Source organism: Equus przewalskii, chromosome 11 (assembly GCF_037783145.1).
Source record: "Equus przewalskii isolate Varuska chromosome 11, EquPr2, whole genome shotgun sequence".
Classification (NCBI taxonomy): domain Eukaryota; kingdom Metazoa; phylum Chordata; class Mammalia; order Perissodactyla; family Equidae; genus Equus; species Equus przewalskii.
Window position 1 is genome coordinate 13,892,675 of NC_091841.1, and position 15,116 is coordinate 13,907,790.

The 15,116-nt window shown below is 35.3% G+C and overlaps 2 protein-coding genes across 3 annotated transcripts in view; one reads left to right on the forward strand and one right to left on the reverse strand.

Annotated features, from left to right (window-relative positions):
• Positions 1-15,116, forward strand: part of LOC139074340 (cTAGE family member 2-like) — a 624,763-nt gene that overhangs the window by 131,029 nt on the left and 478,618 nt on the right. The gene's annotated exons all lie outside the window — the stretch shown is intronic.
• On the reverse strand, positions 13,231-14,166 carry LOC139074567 (olfactory receptor 5AP2-like). The gene has a single exon (XM_070566007.1). The coding sequence runs from the start codon at positions 14,161-14,163 to the stop codon at positions 13,231-13,233; it is 933 nt and encodes a 310-aa protein (XP_070422108.1). The 5' UTR covers positions 14,164-14,166.

Below are 15,116 nucleotides of genomic sequence, written 5' to 3' on the forward strand. Positions count from 1 at the left end.
ATTGTGTTCTAACCCACCAATATTTTGTGGATGCCCAGAAAAGTTAAAATATATCTGTCATTTTCTTGTTCATTTTCTCATAAATTTTGAAAAGACAAAAAGAAACAGAGGAAATTTCTCCTCCTTGATTGGATTTGCTTATGTGGGAATTAACAGTACCCCTGGAATCAAAGTGACCCTATTTACCATGTTCCTAGTTGTTGATCTCATTAATCTTGTTGCAAAGCTCGGGAATACTATTTTAATTAGAATGGAATCCCAGCTTCACACATCAATGTATTTTTTCTCCTCACCCAACTTTCCTTCAGTAACTTACACTATTCTACAGTGATTGCACCCAGGATACTGGTAGGCTTTATTGCCAAGAAGTCAATTCCCTTCTATGGCTGTACTCAGCAATTCTTGATCTTCTGTACCTTTGCAGATTCTGAGTATCTACCGCTGGCAGTGATAGCCTTTGATCAATTTGAGGCCATTAGCAACTCCTTGCTCTAAACGGTCAACATGTCCAGCAGAGTGTGCTCTCTGTTTATAGCTGGGGTTTACATGGTGGGAATTATGGATGCTTCAATAAATACAATATTAACATTCCACTTATGTTTCTGTGGGTGAAATGATGTTAACCATTTCTTCTTTGTTGTCCCTCCTCTCCTATTGCTCTCTTGCTCAGATACACAGGTCAATGAGTTAGTATATTCACCAGTTTTTACTTCATTGAACTGATTACTGTTTCGGAGCTTTTTTTTTGTCTTTTTGTATATCATCATTGTAGTGATAAAGATCCACTCTGCTGAAGGGAAGTTTAAAGCTTTCTCCACCTGTACGTTCCACTTAACTGCAGTGACAATTTGTCAGGGAACTCTGCTTTTCATGTATTCCCAGCCAAGATCTTCTTACTCTGTAGATCAAGATAAAATGAACTCATTGATTCATGCTCTTGAGATTCTTATGTTAACCCCTCTGTTTTATAGTCTACACAACAAGGATGTAAAAGAGGCTCTGAACAAAATTTAAACATAAAAAGTGGTTCCATTGAAAAGTTAAATGTAAATATTTTCTCCCAAAATTACACTATAATACATGAAAATCAAAATTATTTTGCCTAATGTGTCACGATCCAATAAGTATTTATACTATCTTCCAGACGTACAAAAATTTGTCATTCACTAAGTATGCGATGCTTCATTTTGTATCTTGAATTTATATTTGGTACTGCCTAATTGTGGAAAAGTTCTGAACTCTTATGTTGGCCAATTTTTATTCTTTCAATGTTTCATTTGTGAATTATTTGATTTTCTAAAAGTTATTGAGTGTATTCTAAGTATATGTTGTGTGTTTATGTGCTTTGTATTTCATGGTGAATCTAACAGTTTTTACACTAATGAGTCATCATTTAATGAAAGTGACAAAATAGTAGTTAAATAATTATTCAGATTAAAGTTATAATCACTTATAACCATTATTAACCATTTGGATACCTTCTTAGAAATGCATCATTAGTCGATTTGGTCATTGGATGAACATCATAGAGTGTTTTTACATAAACCTAGATGGTATAGCCAACTACACAACTAGGTTTATATGGTACTAATCTTATGGGACCATCATCATATATGTAGTCCATCATTAACTGAAACATTGTTACGTAGTGCATGACTGTATCTATAATAAACTAGAAATATGCCATAATGTAAAAAGACTGAGCATTATAAACCCAAAGCACATTGTAATATAATGAAGGAAGTTAAAATGTCCTTCCTGAAAATGGAAACAATTAATCTGGGATCTAAAAGATAAGTAGGAATTAACTGAAAGATGCAAGTAGGTAGAGAAAGCATTCTAGGCAGATGGATCAGCAATTAGAGGGGCTCTTAGGTGGGCAGAACCATATCATTTATTTGGAATTTAAAGAAAACCAGAGTGGTAGGCTATAGAGCTGTAATTCACAACCCAGTCACTTCCTCCAGGGGGCTTTCCTTCCCTCCAGCACTCAAGTTTGTTTCACAGACCACCCTGCTCTTCAAAAAAAATTAGTAAATCTTTGACTCTTTTTTCTAAATCCTTACCTTTAATATGTGTTTATGAACACTCTGAGTTTAAGGACTGTGCATTTTATCACTTTATCCAAGCAGCAGCATGGCATCTTGGTAAAGAAAGAAAGGAAAAAGAAAGATACCAAAAAAAGCTAATTTTTATTGAATATTTCTTCATATGAAACCAAAAAATAATCACTGAGGTTCTAGTGTGTGACTTGAATTCATTTTTTTGTATCTTATATGTAAGTACATAAAGTGGTTGAGGATGCTAAAGGTAATGGAAATTTAGAAACATGCAAATAAATTATTTGGAAAATAATTTAAACAAAGAGCTCTTATCTGAGTATTTACAAGATATTTAATTATTTCATATCAGTCTGCTCTAGTTTGGTGATAAGCAAGTTATTGAGTGTATTCAAGCAGCTTGTTTAGAAACAGGACAAAGACATGCATCTGAAGGACCATACAAGATTCAAGGGCACTCTTATGCTTGCTACAATTACAAAAGCTGAAAGTCATTCAATATCTAAGGCTATGTAGGTGACCTTGTAAAATACCTTTCAGTGAAAAAATTTCAGAGGGACAGTAAAGTCCAAGTAAGAAAATAAGACTCCTCTGCTTTCCAGGGTGATAGTCTTTATGGGGTTCTTAGACCTGGTAGGGGGAAGTATAGAGCTAGAAAAAAAACAATGATGGATGCTTCTTTCAATTATAATATCTCCTCAATCAACCCATGCTCTTTTTGACATATTACCTATGAATTATACACTACCTTGAACAGCAATGTGGTAGGAATGAGATTGAATGAGAATAAAGCCCAAGCAAAGTCTTCTGTCACTCTCAGAGGTATAAGGATGTCATCTAGTTAGCACTTTGCTCTCCCATAAGACAACTGTAATGCATTTAAAATCAAATTTCATCTGCATTTTGACTCCTATAAGCAAATCTAAGTTTAATGTGTAAACTAAAGAGAAGAAAATGATGTCTATTAAATGAAGCATTTTAAGCTCAATAAAAGAGAGCCTAAAAATGAAATTGATGAGATCTGTATAATTTGTGAGATCCCTGTACCTAAGTTTGTGAAAGCACTGAATGAATAATCACTTAGTGGAGACACTGGGGAATTCAAGTTTCAACTAAGGGCTGGTGTTAATGACCTGCAAGAGATTTCTGTCCTGTTTTTCTATAGAAAGTCAAGGAAAGATAGTATTGAACTACTTTAATCTAATTTGCCTTATCTAACTCAATCCTCACTATTCCCTTAACTCTCTCTTTCTCTAATTCATATGTCTCATAGAATACTCACCACCAATCGGTGGCAAATATTATAATTCAGATAAAATATCATCAATGTCTGCACATAATGAGTCCATATTATAGGTCTATTCCTTCATTAGAGTTCCTTATTTCTGACCAGGCATTGGCATCCCTAACCATAAGGGTAACCAGTGATGACTGATTAGGGTCTATGTATAATGATACAAGCACTTAGCTCAATACTGGTGCAAAGCTGCTTAGCAAAATTTCTTAAATCAAAACAATTTTTAGTAATAATGTAGTCCATAAGGCTCAGGTTTTAATCGAAATTAGACCAAACGCTATGCAGGAACTGTCAAGTTTAGGAAGTTAAATTTATGTTCTGTCTAACCAGAGTGTGACCTGAAAAGACTTGCCATCACTTGTGACAGAGAAGAACGTGACGAAAAAACGAGTTTGGAAAGGAATCAGAATGAAGTGATCAAGGAAAATTCCTACTACTTCAAATATGATCCAGAGAAGTAGATAATGGTAGTAACGCTCTTGGATTACACAAATGCATCAGCATCTTCAGTTTGCGTCAGGGCGTGCAAATTATTACAATTTCTTAGTTTGAACTTGGCCTCAACAGTACTTCCTAGGGTAGTAAATTTAGTATATCTGTATTGGTATCATCATTCAAAAAGTAGCAATAAAAAATGAAAAAGCATTGAAAGGTATCACTAAGAGCTATTTTCCCCAAATCAAGAATACTTTATTTTAAAGGTTTTAAACTATGATGTGGTCTGGATTTATAGGAACAATGGAAAAAGACTATGTCCTTGACTAGTTCTTAGTGAAGATTCAGAAGGGAATAAAAATACCTGTAAAATTCATGCACATATACTAATTTACTCCTATCACTTCATAAATTATGTTTTATATACACAAATTTTGCATTGACTTGACTTGTTTTAAATAAACAAATTAACTACAATGAAGCAGAATGTACAGCAAGAATACATTATTGTATGTTACAATCAACAGTAGACCCCAATGAATGCATAGAAATTTGTGCTTGTCAGCATTCTACAGATTCAGATATACAATGTCACTCAAAACATAGCCAATGCAGAGTATCCTCCAAGGTTCCCACATTGCATAATTTCAGGGGTACCATAGTACTCGTTTTCTATGTGCTCCCTTATTTCTGTAATACAGCAACCCACTGAACACCAACATTAATAATAATGAATTACTATTACATGGCTAAGATAAATAAAACAGATTATATTCAATCTAGAAGCCCTTTCTATTGTTTCCCTCTGCCTCCATCAGTGGCAGAATCTTGCCTTGGTTGAGAAGTAGGCATTGGATGACCTGTCAGTTCTCTTAGAACTCTAAGAATCTGTAGATCACAGTTTTTGCAAATTTAATATAAACACACTATAACATTTCACCAGAGTAGTCAATAGGTACTTCTTCTTAAAAAATATTGTTTTCATTACAGTGTAGTCGGGAACCTACTAGGAGAAAGTGCTTTGGAGTCCAACAAACGTATTGCCTGTGAAACTCCAGAAATTTACTGATTACTTGAGTACCACACTTTTGGAATCTATATAATGAGGTTGTTAGAGACACGCAGGAAACATAAGATAATGTTTGACATATATGATGACAAACATGATGATGAGTTAAATTAAATAATACGTGAAAAAAACAAAGAATTTGTTAAGATCTCCGTAAGGAACTATATTGAATTCATAACGTTTGCCCTCATAAATCCAGTGCTGAATGAGGAAGTACTTAACAAGTGCATTTATAGAAGGCAGGGTAAAGACATTTTATGGTCAGAAAATTGGAATGCAGTATTTGTCTCTGTGTCCCAATGAAAGAGTTCAATGAAAGGGAACAACATGTTTGACCAAGGTTCAGGGAGGTAGCTGTAGGTGAGGGATTTTGGAAAACACAACTTTCACTCTTCCAGTAACTTTAAAATTAGTACCATGAGGGACCAGCTCCGTGGCTGAGTGGTTAAGTTTGGTGCTCCGCTGCAGCGGCCCAGGGTTCGGATCCTGGGCGCGGACATGGCACCGCTCGTCAGGCCACATTGAGGTGGTGTCCCACATCCCACAACTAGAAGCATGTGCAACTAAGATATACAACTGTGTACGGGAGGGGGAGGGTGTTTGGGGGAGATAAAGCAGAAAAAAAGAAAAAAACATTGTCAACAGTTGTTAGCCCAGGTGCCAATCTTTGAAAAAAAATAGTACTATGGATAACAGCACACACAAGTATTTTTGGAAATAAATATAACTTGGATTATTTTTTGAAAGTTTTGTCACAAAACATTTTTTTTAAAAAGAATCATCCTTGTACATATGAACTATATTAGTAGAAGAAGCTCTCAAATTTATTTCTACTCTTTTTTGAACATCCACCAGGTTCACAATAAGAAAATATTTAACAACACTCGTGTACTGAGTCATCACTCCACAGAAGTCCCTGTGTTAGAGATGTGGGAATGGAGAAAGATATAAGTGAATAGATAAAAAACATATTCAATAAAGAGGCGTGTGGATGTCATATAGTCATAAAATCATTAAAATGAGGGTGATTGACATGTAGTTGGGGGAAGGAAATCAGACAAGAACTAATGAAAATAGCAGTAAGATTACCACATTTCTAAATGGGAGGTAAAGGAGAGTGTTTCAGAAATGGAAGAAACAGAATGAACAGTGAAAATGAGTTGAAAATCATGCAGAGGATCTATTTGAATTTTATTAGACATCTGATTTCACTAGAGTAGGTTATAGATTTATGTAGCCATGAGCATAACTTTAAAATAAATTCTAGTAAGTTTCTATCGTTGATCAATTTGGCGATGAGTGAAGAATTGAAAGTTCAACCTTTGCTAAATTTGTTGCAGGATTCACAGGGGAAAATACAGAAATAGAAATCTAATTAATCACCTTCACATAACACAGAAGAGTGAAGGCAAATGTTTTACAGATTTAAGTCTCAAAAGTCACTAGGTAGAAATAAAATGCAATCTGTCTATTGTTCATGTAACTGAGATAATACACAAAGACTTTCTCATTTCAGGCAAGCTTCTAAACAAACAAATTTAAAGATTATAGGGGAAAATACGTTTTTTGTGAAAATGAGGAATTAAGTGTTGAAGAACTTATAAATGAATAATAAATATACCTGCCTTATTCAGTTGAATTAATTCTGCAATCTAATAACCAAACAATGATATTTCTTTATTAGCCCTGTATGAAATTGACTGACCTCAAATGCCATTTGCATAAGGATGGTAAAGATTTTGCTTATTTATATTTTAATCAAAATTGATAAATAAACCACTACTTTTTTTAATCACTGTGCAAGTAATATCACTGTACATGGAAATTTAAGATTTGCCTTACTAATATCAAAAATAGTAGAGATAACAGTTGCAAATAGAAATATATGTAAGTCCAAGTGCATACAGACCACGTTATAATATGTCTATAAAAACATAGAAATCAAACCAGAACCCACATTACAATTTTCATATATGAACAGATACATATCTAATGTGTACACAAATACAAAAGAAGACTATATACCTCAGAAAAAGTCATCTTAAAATCTATGATATGCAGTTTTATGCGTCATACTCTGCTGTTCTCACTTCTTTTTTTTTGAGGAAGCCTAGCCCTGAGCTAACATCTGCCAATCTTCCTCTTTTTGCTGAGGAAGACTGGCCCTGAGCTAACATCTGTGCCCATCTTCCTCTATTTTTATACGTGGGACACCTACCACAGCGTGGCTTGCCAAGTGGTGCCATGTCTGCACCCAGGATTCAAACCGGCAGGTTCCGGGCTTCCAAAGCAAATCATGAGCACGTAACAGCTGCGCCACCGGGCAGGCCCCGAGTTCTCACTTCTTTAAGGCACTTCTCTTTGGCTTGTGAAGGGATTTGTCCTTTGGCAAAGATTATTCATACAAATGGGTTATAAATGCTGTGGCATATCAGTGAAGAAGAGTGATAGAATAGTTCTATAAAGCATGGTCATGTTTCACTAAACACTAAAGACACTATATACCAAAAACAATACAATAATAATATTCATTTAATGTAATATCTTTTTCAGTGACAAATAAAATTATATATACTTTTCTTGAGGTAACATTGCTTTATAACATCACATAGATTTTAGGTGTCCATCATCATACATTGACATCTGTATAGACTGCATCGTGTTCACTACCAAAAGTCTAATTTCCATGTATCACTGTACAAATGACCCCTTTCCCCACTTGGCACCACCCCCAATATGTTTCTTGAATAATGCAATAAATGTGATTCTTTTGCCAAAACTATATTAACCCTGCATATTCTGGCCTTGTCTGTCTATCTTTATTGTCTCTTTTGTATTATTTTGGATGCAGTATGAGCTTTCACTTTGTTCAAATCTACTGCTTGACATTGGATGACAGAAGCCAAGATGAGTTACATATTTCAGGAGTGAGATACAGATTTAGAGTTAAAGTTTATCAACTTCTAATCTCAGACATTTTTAGGTTTTTTGGCAAGACGATAATGTCTCTTTAAAAGTGACACTTGGGGTATTTTCTGAGGGTAAGAAGACAATTTACAGTAACAAATCATGTTCTGTCTTACAGATAACACTTTGGATATCCAGAAAAGTCAAATGCTGAACTATCATTTTCCTGATCATTTTTGTAAAAGGTTACAAGAATAAAGAAGATGGACGGGGGAAATTTCTCCTCCTTGACCAAATTCTTTCTCTTGTGAATCACCAATAACCCTGAGACCAAAGTGACCCTCTCTGTGACCTCTGATATTCCTCTGAAATTGGGCCCCAAATGCTAGTGGATGTATTTTCCAAGAACAAATCAGTCTTCTTCTTTGGCTGTGCTCTGCACTTCATTTTCTGTATGTTTGTGAATTCTGAGTGTCTACTGCTGGCCCTGATGGCCTTTGATAGGTACAAGGCCCTTGGTAACCTGTTGCCCTACACAGTCAATATGTGTAGCAGAGTGTGCTCCCTGTTCATGGCTGAGGTTTAGATGGTGGGAATGGCATATGATTTGATACCTACAACATTAACATTCCACTTGTATTTCTGTCAGTCAAAGGAGATTAATCATTTTTTCTGTTATGTCTCACCTCTCCTTTTGGTCTCTTGCTCAGATACACAGGTCAATGAGGTAGCAATATTCACCATTTTTGGCTTCATTGAACTGAGTACCACTTCAGAAGTTCTTGTCTCTTATTGTTATATTACCCTACCAGTCTTGAAGATCCACTCTGCTGAGGGGAGCTTCAAAACTTTCTCCACTTGCATCTCCCACTTAACTGCTGTGGCAATTTTCCACTGAACTATGCTCTTCATGTATTTCTGTCCAAGTTCTTCCTACTCCTTTGATCAAGACAAAATCACCTCATTGTTTTACACCCTTGTGATTCCCATGTCAAACCCTTTGACTTGTAGTTCATGGAACAAAGATGTGAAAAGTGCCCTGGAAAAACTAGAAATTAAAAGTTCACTTTAAGCAAATAGGCAGATAGTATTAATAAATATTTATATATGTACACAAACATACTCTTGTGTTTTCCAAATAATTTATTATACCATAAAGTTGTCTCAAATACCTTAATTAGTAAAATAAGTTTTTTCTCCTAATTCAGAATAGTACCAATATTTTGGAGATTTCTAAGTATGCTATATTTCATTGTATATCTCAGTTTTAAGTAAGCTTCTCTCTATTTTTGGAAAACTTGCCAATCTCCTTTTCAGTGTGCCAATTTTTCATTTGTTTAATGTTTATGTTATGCATTATTTTAATTAGTCTAAGAGCTATTAGAGTTTACATTGTACTTGTACTTCTAGGTGTTTTGAATTTCATGGTGGCATAGTGGTTGAGTTCACCAGCAGAGCTTCAGCTGCCCAGGGTTTCCTGGTTTGGATCCCGGGTGTGGACCTAGGCACCACTTATTGAGCCATGCTGTGGTAGGAGTTCCATGTATAAAATAGAGGAAGATGGGCACAGATGTTAGCTCAGGGCTACTCTTCCTCAGCAAAAGGAGGAAGGTTGGCGGCAGATGTTAGCTCAGGGCTAAGCTTCCTCAAAAAAACAAATATTATTGATTCCTGGAAAACTAATGCAAAAACAAAACTTTTTAGGGCCTGGCCGCATGGTTAAGTAAGTTCTCGCTCTCCACTTTAGTGGCCCGGGGTTCACCGGTTTGGATCCTGGGTGTGGACCTATGCACCACTTATCAAGCCATGCTGTGGCAGGCGTCCCACATATAAAATACGGGATGCTAAGCACAGATATTAGCTCAGGGCCAATATTCCTGAAAAAAAAAAAAAAAAAAAAAACAAGAAATGAACTTATGTAAATTTACCAAAGAAAGAACTTCCTTCTTTAATTTTATTCAAGTATGTTCATTTTAGATGAGATCCACCTGCAATTGTCATTTGGCCTAGGCTTAAATAAGAATCTGGCACAGAGTTTATTTGATTTCAAAATCTTGTCATGCTATTCCTCAACATTCTACCTCAATTATATCAGCCGGCATTCCCAGGATCATCAGCTCTTGACTGTAATGCAACTCACAGACTTCACATCAGCCTATGAATTTCCCTTCTTGCACTCACTCTGGAGAATGGATATGTTGCTATCAACAACTATTCAGAAACTGCATGAATGGAAGTTGAGAGTCAAAGAGTTGGACCTTCTCCAAAGGCCACTGGAAAAGAGGACATCATCTCCCCAATGTGTTCATAGCATTATATTAGTTAAAATTAATAAAAAATAACTGAAATTCCCAATGGATACAGTTTAAGCTGTAAAGGAAGAGTTATTGACATAAATATATGTCCCTTGGACAAAAAAAAGAAAAGTAGTATTTACATTAGCATTCCATTTGTAAGGATTTATATTGGCTTTCTGTGTATATGTAAAATAAACTAGAACCATGTTGTACGCAAAATTTTAAAAGTGGTCATTGCTGAGAAATTGGATGCTATATAATCCTATAATCTATTCCAAAAATTTAAATTAATTCCATGTCTTTCAGACTGTAATCAATCACTAGTTAATTCAATTGTGAAAAATATAATACAATTTCAGATTATCAAGCCTATTCATTTTATTTAAGTTGTTGTCATGAAAAGAACTCTGAGATCCTCTTTTTTTCTTCTGGGAGGAGAGAGCAATGGGTTATACAAGGTTTCTCATTTAGATCCTCTTTTCTAATTTTCCATATCCCTTTGGTGTATGAAATGTGCTGAGTGCTATGCAGTCAAAACATCAATGGAATGAAACAACATATTAAAACATTCAACTTTCAGCACATTATTTGCCTTTCGTTACAAATTGATGAGTTTTAGACAAAAATATTTCATTATCTCATAAAGGTATATTTTCTTTTATAACCTCGAATAATTTCTTTGTTCATAGACTATATCACATACTACGACCTCTCAATCACTGTCCAAACCCATTCTCAACTAATGTACTTTATTAAAAATGTGTTAAGCGCATATCTCTAAGAATTAAACCTATTTTGTTACATAAAATTAGCTCCACTGGCCGTCTTTCACATAAATGTGTAAGTAAAAAGAAATTCTTTTTTTTTTCTTTACTTTTTCCTTTAAAGACGTTAACTTCATAGCCTTTACAGGTGATCAGGAAACTAGGGTTTTTGTTTTTCTTTTAGTTTTATATTCATTTTAAGAAAATGATAGATATGGGTGAGAATTTACGACAAGAGCTAGAATTTGAAGTGAAACTGTCCTGAGTTTAAATCTGTATAAAGTCATGTACTTGTTTTTACTTGTTAGCTCTGTGACCTTAACCAACTAACTCCCTATCAAGGACAAAATCCCTGATGCTGAAAGAAAAGACCGTATCTTTCATGACATCATCCCACGAAATGGAGTCTCCAGGATCCAACTTTATCCACTTTAGAACCTGCTCAACCAATCTGTCCAATTCCGGTTGCACATTCTAGCCTCGGAGCATGTTTTGAGCTTTCTGCTCAGCAGCCTTAGGACTTCTTTTCCCTGACCCTGCCTTCGCTCTTGGTTAAGGTTGAACATAGGTTTCTTCACAGCTACGCATGCTGGCTACATCATTTAAAAGTCTAGGCCAGGTTACTGAATCTTCTCTACTGATCTATATTTAAGACCCTATATTGCCAAGAAATGAACTTATATAAATATTTCCAGACTGCAAAGGAACCAATATCCTTCCGCTGTGATGAACCCATGCATTTTGTAGAATATTTCCCACTCAGTGTTTAGGAAGAAGCACTCGGCTCTCATCACCCTCAAGCTGCCATTCCGTTCTTGCCTATTGAAAGCCCACACTGGCCAGAGCCCTGCCTCACCACTGATCTATATGGACGCAGCTCTTCACGTAAATTTTGTTCCACTGTGGTAAATGGAACTGTGGTCTAGGTTTAGAACCCAGCATACATTACTATGGTCAGAGGTTTTCCTCTCTAGCTCATCCTTTCTCCCACTACTCAACCTCACCTTTATGTTAGGACTTACTTTAGACTTTCCAGCCACACCTTTTCTTTGGGTCATGCTCTAGAAACTGGCCAAGCCATCATCCCACTATTTGTCTGTTTCATTTCTCATCTTTGATTCTCAGATAATAGCTTCCTTCAGAGAATTTAAGCTCTTTGCCTACCAATAAAGACATTTCATAGTGAATATATTCTTGAGGAAATATTTTATGATCCATAATTTTATTTAGTTGATATTTGCAGATTGCCTTTTTGAAAGTCACCATACTTGACACTATCTTATAATAGTCGTGTGTATACAGTACCCCTCTAGAGAATTAACAAAACTATTGCAAGAGAAATATATAGTTTCTGCCTATTACTTGTATATAATCTAAATTATACTCAATCCATAGTAAACTTAACCATGTTTATTTCAGAAAAAAATATTCAGTATCAGAAGAGATTGAGATAAGAGGCAGGGATCAAATAAGAAATAAATTAATAAGAAATAATTAAAGAATAAATCTAACAGAACAGACACAGATAACCACATGATTAAACAGAAAATGCTGAGAATCTTAAAAGAAGCACACAAGATTTTAGTGAGATGTAGAATTTGCATTGTCATCTGTAATTGAAGAGAGTGTCAGTAAAATATCATATAGGAACTAATATTTGTGGAATGCTTTTTTAGTGAATATGATTTGAACTGTTAAGCTATAATATGTATGTATTAACTTGGAAATAATTAATTGAAAAAGAGTCTCATTGAATTGAACTTATTTACTTTCACAAAGAGTGTTGTGAGATGTCAGTGATATCTAATATTGGTAGTAATTGTGATAAAATTTGGGGTGGGGGGAGAAAAGGAGTAAGAGTATTAGATATACAATATTATGTACAGGGTAAATCTACCCCTGGAATAAACAGTTAAAAATTCAACTTTATTTTTTTAACTTGTTTTATTAATAGACATTTAGATTGTTTTCAATGATTTTCTACTACACACTATGCTGCAAGGAACACATTTGAAAGTAGTGAACTTTCATAGATTCGATTCCTGGAAGTGAAATTGGTGGTTTAAATGGTGCATGCATATTTAATTTTCATGTTAGATGAATTATCCTCCATAGAAATTGTCCGCAAATTATCCTCCATAGATAGCACTAATTTACATTTCCACCAACAATGAAGCAGTATGACAAAAATTTCATCTTTAAAATGATAAAGAATTAGACATAATACAAGTGATGTGAGAAGGTATGGTTCTGATATTAGGCTCTGACCCTATTCTGTGGTTGAAGCCTCGTTACCCGTAGAATAGGAATCGTCTATGTCAAATTGTCTTTTCCATCAGTTAGAATGAAAGGTCAATAAACAGACAGGTTACAAAGTTGTCAAGCTCATTTCCACCCTTTCTTAAGAAAGTGACTTTTGGAAAATCACTTTCTTCAAGGCATTTTTTACATCTTTGTTCCTTAGACTGTAAATTAGGGGGTTCAGCATAGGTATAATCAGTGTGTAGAACACAGAGGTCACTTTGTCCATATCCAGTGAATGACCAGTGCTAGGCCGCAAATAAATGAAGATCAGGGTACCATGGTAAATAGTGACCACAGTCAGGTGGGAAGCACAAGTAGAGAAGCCCTTTCTTCTTCCCTCAGCAGAACCTGTTTTAAGAATAGCTGCTATGATGCAGACATAAGAGAGAAGAACTGTTAGAAGGCAGATGGCCTCCACCAAACTAGCAAAGATTACCAGAACAATGTCATGCATGTAAGTGTCAGTGCAGGACAGCAAGAAGAGTGGGGAGATATCACAAAAGAAATGGTTAATTTCTTTGGAGCAAAAAGACAGAAGGAAGGTATTAGTAGTATGAATAATTGCACTCAAAGTGCCCCCCAAAAATGCTCCAATTGCAAGCTGACAGCAAATCCTCTTGGACATAATGACAGTATAAAGCAGGGGGTTGCAGATTGCTATGTACCGGTCATAAGCCATGGCAGCCAAGAGGAAAGATTCTGTGTCAACAAAAGAGCAGAAAAAATAGAACTGTGCAGCACAGCCATTGTAAGAAATGGTCTTCTTATTGGAAACCAAGTCCACAAGTAATTTGGGGGTGATGACAGAAGAGGAGCATGCATCTGTGAAGGACAATATGCAGAGGAAAAAGTACATAGGGATGTGCAAGTGGGAACTGATTGTGATTAAGAAAATCATCCCAAGGTTCCAGATAAGGCTAACAGAATAGATGAAAAAAAACACAGCAAAAAGAACACTCTGAAGCTCTGGATGGTCACTAAATCCCAAGAGAAAGAACTCAGCCTTCACCGTGATGTTCTTCAACTCCATTCTCTGCAGTGTCCCCAGACTTTGATGTTGTGACAGAGTAATGATTGCAATGTTAGTAATAATCTCAATATTAACAAAAATTAAAATGATCGAAATAAATAGAACTGTACCTCTAAATCCATTTGGGCATCCTGATTTCACCCAGGCATATCTACTGTTAGTGTCGTGTAATGTATAAGTTTTTACTTTTTTTACTGAAAATCTGTTTTTCACATTAAATGGTACCATTATCAAACCAGTTGCTGAACTCTTAACCTGCGTTTAACTCTTACTTTCTTCAATTCTCTCAGATTCCACTAATGTCATGTGATAGTGGTTAAACACATTGCTAATAGCAAACTTTTAATAAATAGACTTTGTTCTGATTTGTGTGTTTTTTTTTGTTTATTTCCACAACAGATAAAAGCATTGCTTTTCCAGGTGAAGCCTTTTATAGATAGAGGAGCAGAAGTTCTGAATTTCTCACCTTGAGATTTGGCTTTGCCTCTGAGGAACAAAGGAACTCTTTCGAGTTGTTTGAAATCCACTAATAAAACAGAAAGAAGAAAGATTCTGATTTAGTTATATAAGTGACTGAATCCTAACTCTTGTCACACAGTAGTTGTGAAACCTTGGGCAGGTTAATTAATCACTGAGTTTCAGTTTCATTTTCTATGATATGAGAATGATAGTACGTTTCTCATCATAGTACAATTATTAAATGAATCTCCTTCTACAGCCTCAATATTCTCACCATCTTCTTTCTTCACTATTCTAAGGTTAGAAATATAACCATTGTGAGTCAATGAGGGCATCTATTTTATGTTATCTGGAAATGTGACAGATATGCAACGTTTCCTCTTTATCGTCACTGAAATCCCACTATTAAATTTCACTCCTCTTTTTCTTCAGTTGAACCTCTTTATTGGCCTCATTGCCCCCAGTCATTTCTCACGCTACTTTCAAACATGCTA

Coding starts and splice junctions, on each gene's coding strand:
- LOC139074567 (XM_070566007.1), bottom strand. CDS start 14,163: ATGGAGTTGAAGAACATCACGGTGAAGGCTGAGTTCTTTCTCTTGGGA.